The following is a 9618-nucleotide window of genomic DNA, read 5'->3' as shown; positions in this document are numbered from 1 at the left end:
TAAAATTGATTGTATTTTGAAAATGCTAAGATAATGCTACTTTTTCCATAAAAGGAAACATTTAATGTTCGTCCATAGGGTTCTTGTTTGAAAATTAGTTAGTATGTAGGCCTCCAAGATAATGGTAAGTTCGATGAGCATATCCAGTTGAAGGTGGGGAAAGCTTTTCAAATGTGTGGCTGGATGTATCGCACGTTTAAGTCCAGAGAAAGAACAGTGATAGTATCACGATGCTAACTCTGTACAAGTCGATTGATCAGCAATATCTTGAACATGCTTCGCCCATTTGGGCTCCAATGAGTTCAGCAGGTTTGCAAAACGTCGAACAAGTCCAAAGATGTTTCACTAGGAACATCACAGGATTGAGAGAGCGCTCATATTGGGAGAGACTAAAAGAGTTGGGACTGTGCAGTGTTCAGAGAAGGTACGAAAGGTATCTGATACTGGCTTCAAAAGTATCCATGAGCTTTGTCCCAACCCAGGATTTAGGGTCAATTCTAGCGACCGTAGAGGCTTAATGTGCGTTTTGAGAGCACCTTCAAGCCCTCGAGAATCCAGGCTAGTTCGAACAATGAAGTCCACATCTCTTCTTTCTCGGGCTTCTTCATTGTTTTATTTGCTTCCCTCCAATATTCGTAGGGAATACGTAGACCTTGTTGATCCGGTAGCATCTTTCAAGTCAAACTTGGACAAATCATTAGATAGCATTCCAGATCAACCCTACATTCAAGGACTAGCTCGGTCTGCCAAATAAATAGACGAATTATAACCTTTCATTTGAATAGTACTGGGGCTTACATTCCCTGTAGCGGTTAGAAAAGCCCATAAAAACCAAACAAAAAAAAGAAAGGAAGAGAAAAGAAAGAAGATAGTGTTATTGATTGATTCAGGGTAATCGATTGTTGCATGTATAGGGCTTGTCAATTGAACGCGTTCATGAACAACTGACGTTATTCCATGGAGTAAAATGAAAGACCACAAGCCCAACCAAACCGCTCTGTGCATGCATTGAATTTTGACAGTTTTTTCATTTTATCTGCTTGTCTAAGCAAATACCATTAAGGTATTGCGCCAATTTGATAGTGCGTTCATCGAATGACACTAAACATGTTCATTTTGTTGGGTTTTGTAACACAGCGCACTCAAAATTACTGGATTATTGAAAATTTAATGGGTGGAAGGTGGAGTCTTAGTTCTCCCTCCACAAAATGCCCAAAATCAGGGTGCTGGACCACATTTTTCCTTGAATTTCCTTTACTCGACATGCCCTATATGTTAATTCCATGGTCTGGATGGACAGAGTATAGTACTCATCTGCTCAGCTGCTTCTGTATGGGCCAAAGTATGCTCACTATGCATGATCCAGTGGTCTACGGACAAAGGCAATCGTGGGACCCAAAACTGACATTTGGGTCTCCTATCATTTGAACTTGAATTTCTCCTTTTTTGCGTTGATGATCTCTCACCCACCAGTCCGTTCAATTCATCGTTTGACTGCCCATCTCTGAACTCCCCGAATACGGCTCGCCTAATCCTACGGCCAGCCTAAAAACACCACAGGCATAGATTGACATTCTGCTCAACCGCCACCATGTTTCTCCTTCAAAGGGTCGGTCTTTCCTCAGAGACTGTCTGTCGGCTCTCCAACCGGTCTCGGCTACAAAAGTGGGTAAATGTTCGGAAGTCGCCCTCAGTCATTGCTCCTCACTCCATCGACACGGGTGATCGTGGGCAACAGGCCAATTTATTCCACTTTCGCCCTGTTATATACACTCTCTGTCTGTGACTGTATCGAAAGCAGTCCGTCCACATAACTACCACATACATCGAGATATAGTACTCGAATAAGCCTGTGAAGGTGAGCGGTGAGCCCGGTTCAACAACTGGTTTTCTTGTGTTGGATGATGATCAATGCGTTGTCATACAAAAACATGCTTGCTTTTCAGTTCAAGTGCTGATCGCTAAGCCATCACATTCGAAGGCAACATGGTGTCCAAAGTCAGAAAAGAGACCTCCAGTATGTATAACGTACATTATGAATGGCATTTCTCCTTCTTCATTCTCCTCGACTCTCATGCTTGAGAGGAGTTGCCAATGACCTTTGTTATATTTTTTTTTGTGGTAACCACTATCAAAATCATCCTAGAGCTGGGCCATCAAGTGGAGGCAATTTTGGCCGAGCGGATCATGGTGATCGATGGAGCCATGGGCACCATGATCCAACGCCACGAGCTCTCCGAGGAAGATTATCGCGGCCAAGAGTTCAAGGACTTCCATAAGCCCTTGCAAGGCAACAACGACCTCCTCTCCGTGACCCAACCCGACATCATTTACGACATCCACAAACAGTATTTCGAAGCGGGAGCCGACTTCTGCGAGACCAACACGTTCTCGGGAACGTGGATCGCCCAATCCGATTATGCTCTCGAGGATCTGGTCTACCGGTGAGTCTCCCCCGCCATTGTCAACATTATGTATTAGTATATGGTCGAAGGTACCTAGCACTTACCATCCCACTCAATAAAAAAAAACCGGCTGACTTGGAACACTTGTGGATTAATCAGAAATGACCTTCGAATCTTATGCTTTTTTGTGCTAGGATTAACTATGAGTCGGCACAGATCGCAAAGAGAGCAGCGGAGGATGTGACCAAGGCCACGGGCGTGCAACGTTTCGTGTGTGGAGCCATGGGTCCCACCAATCGAACCCTGTCCATTTCGCCCTCCGTGGAAAATCCCGATTTTAGAAACATCAGTAAGTCTTTGATTATTATATTACATATATCAAGTCCGCCTGACAACCCTCCCTGACCGATGATTTTCTGGCAGCTTATGATGAAGTGGTTGATGCTTACACGAAGCAAGCTCGCGCTCTCTTGGATGGTGGAGTGGACCTGATCCTGGTGGAAACCATCTTCGACACCTTGAACTCGAAAGCAGCTCTCTTTGCCATCCAACAGCTCTTTGCCAACGAATACGAACCCGTGCCCATTTTGGTCTCGGGCACCATCGTCGACAAAAGTGGACGCACGCTTTCCGGTCAAACCGGCGAGGCCTTTGTCACTTCCGTGTCTCACGCCCAACCCTTATGGTAAAGGATGACTTTATTTGAAATTCGACACAGCACATGACTTGTAGCTGAATTATTCTTTATCAGTATCGGATTGAATTGCGCCCTCGGAGCCGACGAAATGAGACCGTTCATCCAAGCCATTGGCGAGGCCGCCGAAAGTTACGTCATCTGTTATCCGAATGCTGGTATGTTCTTGACTGGATCTATTTTTTTGTGTTCCACGAAATGTTGAATGATATTCGCCTCTTATGGTCTAGGTTTACCCAATACTTTTGGGGGCTACGATGAAATGCCCGAAACCACTGGGAAGAATGTGAAAGACTTTGCCGAGTCCGGTTTCCTCAACATTGTGGGCGGATGTTGCGGAACGACTCCGGATCACATTCGAGCCGTGGCCAAGGCTGTCAAAGGTAAAATCGATTTTTCTAAAAATCCTCTCGAGAATCACTGCTTCTATGCTGTTTTATGCCATTCAAAGGAGTCCGACCTCGTGAGAGGAAGCAAGGGTTGTATGACGGAAAGTTGTGTCTCTCCGGATTGGAACCCATGAACATCACACCCGAGACGAATTTTGTCAATATTGGAGAGCGTTGCAATGTGGCTGGCTCCCGAAAATTCGCTCGCCTCATCAAAGAAGGCAAATATGACGTGAGTTTGAACCAACAAATGTTGAACACAATTGCCTTGCTCTCTCTCTCTCTCTCTCTCTCTCTTCTCTCTCTCTCTCTCTCTCTTCCTCTCTCTCTCTCTCTCTCTCTCTCTCTCTTCTCTCTTCTCTCTCTCTCTCTTCTCTCTCTCCTCTCTCTTCTCTCTCTCTCTCTCCTCTCTCTCTCTCTCTTTCTCTCTTTCTTCTTTCTCTCTTTCTCTCTTTTCTCTCTTTCTCTCTTTCTCTCTTTCTCTCTTTCTCTCTTTCTCTCTCTCTCTCTCTCTCTCTTTCACTAGTCTCTAACGGAGAAAAAAACATGTTTGTTGTAGGAGGCTTTGGAGATTGCCAAACTTCAGGTGGAAAACGGAGCCCAAGTGCTGGATATCAACATGGACGAGGGCATGTTGGATGGGGTGGCGGCCATGACCAAGTTTTGCAATCTCATCGCGTCCGAACCGGATATTGCCAAAGTGCCGTTGTGCATTGATTCTTCGGACTTCCGCGTGATTGAAGCCGGTTTGAAGTGCTCCCAAGGGAAATGCATCGTGAACTCGATCTCGTTAAAGGAAGGCGAAGAGGATTTCATCAAAAAGGCCACCATTATCAAACGTCATGGCGCGGCTGTGGTGGTCATGGCCTTTGACGAGCAAGGCCAGGTAATAATGATAGTTCGTGATTGAAAATATCTCATGATCTTCAAAATCAGAACGGCAATGCTTGGTCATAGTTCAACGTACTACCAAGTATTACATCTTTCATTATTTTCATAATAGGCTGCTGAGGAGGACCCGAAAGTGGCCATTTGTGAGCGATCGTTCAAGATTCTCACCGAACGAGTCGGATTCAATCCCAACGACATCATTTTCGACCCGAATATCTTGACAATCGCCACGGGCATGTCCGAGCATGACAACTACGGTCGAGATTTCATCGGTGCCACTAAGCGAATCAAGGAGCGATGCCCAGGATGTCGAATCAGTGGAGGCGTGTCCAATTTCTCGTTCTCCTTCCGAGGCAAAGAGCAAATTCGAGAAGCCATGCACTCGGTGTTCCTCTACCATGCTATCAAAGCGGGCATGGACATGGGTAAGAATTGATGCTGATGAAGCATAGCTTGTGATAATTATGACAGTGTTCGTACTCGTACGTTGAGGCACTGGATGGATATCAGCTCATGAGATCATCCCCCGATGACATGATGATCGAACAGGTTCTTGACCTTCCAGTCAGAAGTTGCCATGCTGCCTGCCATCCACCATCAGGGTGAAAGTACGAATGTGCATATGTGGTATCTACATACATGTGATGTTTTGCCTCATTTCAGGGATTGTGAATGCCGGATGCTTACCCGTCTACGATGATATCGATAAAGAGCTCTTGGAGCTGAGCGAGAATCTCCTATGGAACAAGGATCCCGAAGGGACTGAGAAACTCTTGGCCTATGCAGATCGGACCAAAGGGGGCGCCAAAGAGGCCGTGGGCAAAGCCGACGAATGGCGGTCCTTGAATGTGGAAGAGAGGCTGGCCCACTCTTTGGTCAAGGTATCGAATGATATTATAGATTTGTCAACGAGCTCAAAATAACGGCGATAATAGCAATTTGTGAGGCTTAACCATTTCCGTGAATTTGGCGACAAAGTGAGAGGTCATGAGGTCATCGCCTCAACAGTGTACCACTAATAAATGTCTCGCTTGTGATTGTCGATGAAAGCCAGATCCTTATCGTCTGAAACTGACTTGTGAGAAACCCATTCTTTCAGGGCATTGATGCGTTTGTGGTGAGTGACACCGAGGAAGCTCGCCAAAACCAGGAGCGATACCCGCGCCCATTGAACGTGATTGAGGGTCCTCTTATGACGGGCATGTCCACCGTGGGCGATCTCTTCGGTGCGGGCAAGATGTTCCTGCCGCAAGTGATCAAGTCTGCCCGTGTCATGAAAAAAGCCGTGGCCCATTTGATTCCATTCATGGAGGAAGAGCGATTGGCCAATCAGGTAGAGGGCGAGGAAGAGACCTCTCGATACAATGGAACCGTGGTTCTGGCCACGGTCAAGGGCGATGTCCACGACATTGGCAAGAACATTGTCGGGGTGGTTTTGGGTTGTAACAACTTCAAAGTCATCGATTTGGGGGTGATGGTGCCTTGCGATGTGATCTTGAAGGCGTGTATCACGCATAAGGCCCAAATTCTGGGTCTCTCCGGGTTGATTACACCTTCCTTGTCGGAGATGGTTCATGTAGCCAAAGAGATGGAACGAATCAATTTCCAAATCCCACTTCTGATTGGCGGAGCCACCACCTCGAAACAACACACGGCAGTGAAGATTGCCCCGAAGTATACCAATCCAACCGTGCACGTGTTGGATGCCTCACGGAGTGTTGTTGTGGTAAGTGTGGCCTTGGATAAAGGCACATTTAGTTCTGAGATTTGTATTTGTTCCAATTTGGCCTCTTCAGTGTTCCAGTTTGTTGGACCAAGAATGTAGAGATGAATACATTGAGGAAGTGTCCGAGGAATACGAGGACATTCGTGATGACCATTATGACAATCTCAAGGATCGCAAGTTTCTCTCTCTGGACAACGCCAAGGCTAAGGCCCTTAAGCTGGATTGGAGCGACTTTGAGCCCACCAGGCCCACGTTCTTGGGTACCAAAGTCTACAAGAACTTCTCTTTGGATGAGCTTCTCCCGTTCATCGATTGGAAGCCTTTCTTTGATGTCTGGCAACTCCGAGGAAAATACCCTAATGGAAGATTCCCCAAGATTTTCAACGACCCCACTGTTGGTTAGTAACTCCTTCCAATCCTCCAATCCAAGATCTATTGTCCTATTTTCTCCAGAACCCAAAATTAAACAAACGGCCTACAGGGGAAGGCTTTAACTTGGAATTGAAGTCAGAGGCTCATTTGGTCTGATGTGTGTGGTGCTTTTTTTTTAACTGCTTCATAGCGAATCCGATCGATTCCAGGGATGGAGGCCAAGAAGATCTATGACGAGGCTCAATTGATGCTAAAAGAAATGACCAAGAACAAGAGCCTCGAGGCTCGAGGGATTGTGGGTTTTTATCCGGCTCAAGCCCAGGGTGAGGATATCCTTGTGTTCGAGAACGAAGGCGACACGAATCCCAAATGGACCTTGTTCGGCCTTCGACAACAAGCGGCGACAGATGCTCAGGAAACTTATTATAACATGTCAGACTTCATTGCTCCCCGCGACTCTGGGAAACGGGATTACATCGGAATGTTCGCCGTTTCGGCTGGATTTGGCTGTGAGGAATTATGCAAAAAGTACGTATGAACAAGCCTATTGCCATGGCTCCCCGAGGGAAGATCAGACGAGTTTTGGTGATCAATAGAGACGGCTAAAATATGCATGCGTTTTTTGTGTCCTAAAACGGGTATCTTTGCAAATTAAGCAAATTTCAAACTTTTTTGTGAGCATATTTTGACTTTGAGCAAGGCCCAAACAAAGTCTCTGTTTGTTTTTTTTTTCACTGAATTGAGACATTGTATCATAGAGGTTGAAAATGCAACACAAAGAAAAACAAGGCAAAAACCCTCTCCTCAAATGCCATGGTTTCAATTCCGGCCGCTAGTGCAGTCTACTTGTAAAAAAGAGGTCATGTGAATTCAAAACTGTTCTTGCCGTCTGCAGTTATCATTAGTTTGCGTGATTTTGTCACTATTTTTCTTTTTTGAATTTTAATTATTTTCTTGATTTTAAGTTCAAATATTTGCTTCAGAGCATAATTTTTTGCATGTTTTGACCAGTTGTTTTACATATTTTACGTTTTATGCAATTCGTTCGAATATCATGACCAGCTCTTATGAGCATTTCATGTTATAAATGGAAAATATTTCCTGCATATTTATCCCGTCTCTAGTGGTCAATTATCATCATTTGAGGAAAGATCTGAAATCTTCGTTTTTTAACATGAATCCAACTTTTCACTAGATGTTTATTTATAACTGATCTTCTTACGCACCCAAAATCATTACAGTTTCGAGGCCAACAATGACGACTACAATTCGATCATGGCTAGTGCCTTAGCTGATCGTTTGAGTGAGGCTTTCGCCGAATGCCTTCATCGCATGGTTCGAATCGACCTCTGGGGCTACTCCAAGTACGAGGATCTCTCGGCCGAGGACATGCTCAAGATCAAGTATGACGGCATTCGTCCAGCCCCTGGCTATCCCACCCAGCCTGATCACACCGAAAAACGGACCATGTGGGAAATGATGCAGGTCAAAGAAAAGACGGATATTGGTCTGACAGAGTCGTTGGCCATGCTGCCGGCGGCCTCGGTATCTGGCCTCTACTTTGCTCATCCCAAATCCAGATATTTTGCCGTGGGAAAAATTCAAAAGGACCAGGTACGGAGAAACAAAAATCACGACTGTTTCTGGACTTGCTTAGCAAAGGTCAGGAGAAAGACTTCCACCACGATTGATTTTGGCCGCTTGAATTTAAGCATAGTATTTTGGTTCTTAATTGTTCGTTTTCTAGATTGTCTTTACCCACTGTATATTGATTAACTGTAGAAGTCGGGTGAGGCAAAGATTTTATACGTCTCACATCAGTTCAATAATTTGCTTTGAACGGACTCGGTGTATTCATAAGCTTTGAGATAATGTGATGATTAGAGACGGCTAATTACGGTTACATGTTTCTTTGTATACTCAGCAAAAAAAAATGGTGGCATTCTATGCATACTTTGGGCGAGGGCCGATAAAAAAATCTCCCTTTTTGCGACAGATTGAGACATGGTAAGATGAGTGGCTGAAAATGCAGTACAAAAAAACGAGGCAAAATATTGTAATATCTCTCCCTAGCTGCCATAGTTTCAATTCCCGCCTGACTAGTGCAGTTTCCCAATGAAAGAGAGACCCCCTGTCCCTGTTTGATTATCATCCCCAACCTTTCTCAAAGAGACATTTAAATCAAAATAGGACGCACAGATCAAGAATCAACCTGCAAATGTGACGGGCGGCTTAAAAATCTGATAGTGTCAGTAAAAATCAACGGGCTTTTGACCATACTGGGTTGGTGGCATCTCTTTTTGCTTATTTTGACTAGTCATGTATACTTCAGGTTTTAGCGCATATTTTTTTGCATATTTTGACCACCCCTTATGCTTATTTTATATCTTAAGATGGACATTTTTTCCTCATATTTTGTCTGCCTCTAGTGACGATCACAATCATCTTTAATATAATGCCGGCAAAAATATGCAAAAGAACCCGTTCTGGGCGTTACATTTATGAATTGGGTGAATTGCGTTCTAAATCATATGCATAAGAGGTACTCTAGGAATTGAAAAGGGCTTTAGAAGAATGGAAAATGAGCGCAAATTTAATCATTGCGAGCAATGAGAACTAAGAAGGCCGTTGACAGGTAACCAAACCGTGGACATTGTATTCACTTTTCACAAGGAGATTCGAATTGCTTGCGTTGCACCATTCTTTGATCGCAATTATATATCCAATTCCATGAAATGCTTGAAAGTACGGAACGTTGTTTTAAGCTATTAAAAATTTACTTTAATGCATTAAAAGGACAATACATATTGAGTTTAGAGACGGCTGAAATATCGTAAAATGCATTGATTTTGACGAACCAAAATTGGTCGGTATGTTATCAAAAAACTTGGCTTGACTTATTGTCATTATCTTTCAGGTGACCGATTACTCTCAGAGAAAGGGTATCGACATTGAGGAGGCCGAGAAATGGTTGTCCGTAAATCTCGCTTACGATGCTTGAAGCCCATTCCAAATCCGGCGACACTTTCCAACAAAGAACTACCCTAATTTTGCACCCTTCATCAATGACAATTTGGTACGTGTTTTGTACGGTATTTACAAACGTCTGTTTTTGTAATAAACTTCAACGATGAAACATAA

The 9618-nt window shown here is 44.3% G+C and overlaps 1 protein-coding gene across 1 annotated transcript; it reads left to right on the top strand.

The window, feature by feature from the left end:
- The first annotated feature begins 1671 nt into the window (after positions 1 to 1671).
- Positions 1672 to 9618, top strand: LOC131889995 (methionine synthase-like). The gene is made up of 16 exons (XM_059239236.1): positions 1672 to 1858; positions 1947 to 2017; positions 2147 to 2444; positions 2600 to 2754; positions 2829 to 3090; positions 3157 to 3257; positions 3330 to 3482; positions 3551 to 3720; positions 4048 to 4374; positions 4492 to 4804; positions 5043 to 5260; positions 5479 to 6105; positions 6176 to 6503; positions 6687 to 7005; positions 7719 to 8091; positions 9395 to 9618. Exons 2-16 carry the CDS (start codon positions 1987 to 1989, stop codon positions 9476 to 9478), a joined length of 3759 nt encoding a protein of 1252 aa, XP_059095219.1. The 5' UTR covers positions 1672 to 1858; positions 1947 to 1986; the 3' UTR covers positions 9479 to 9618.

This window comes from Tigriopus californicus, chromosome 11 (assembly GCF_007210705.1).
Source record: "Tigriopus californicus strain San Diego chromosome 11, Tcal_SD_v2.1, whole genome shotgun sequence".
Classification (NCBI taxonomy): domain Eukaryota; kingdom Metazoa; phylum Arthropoda; class Copepoda; order Harpacticoida; family Harpacticidae; genus Tigriopus; species Tigriopus californicus.
This window is presented reverse-complemented; position numbering and strand designations above follow the sequence as displayed.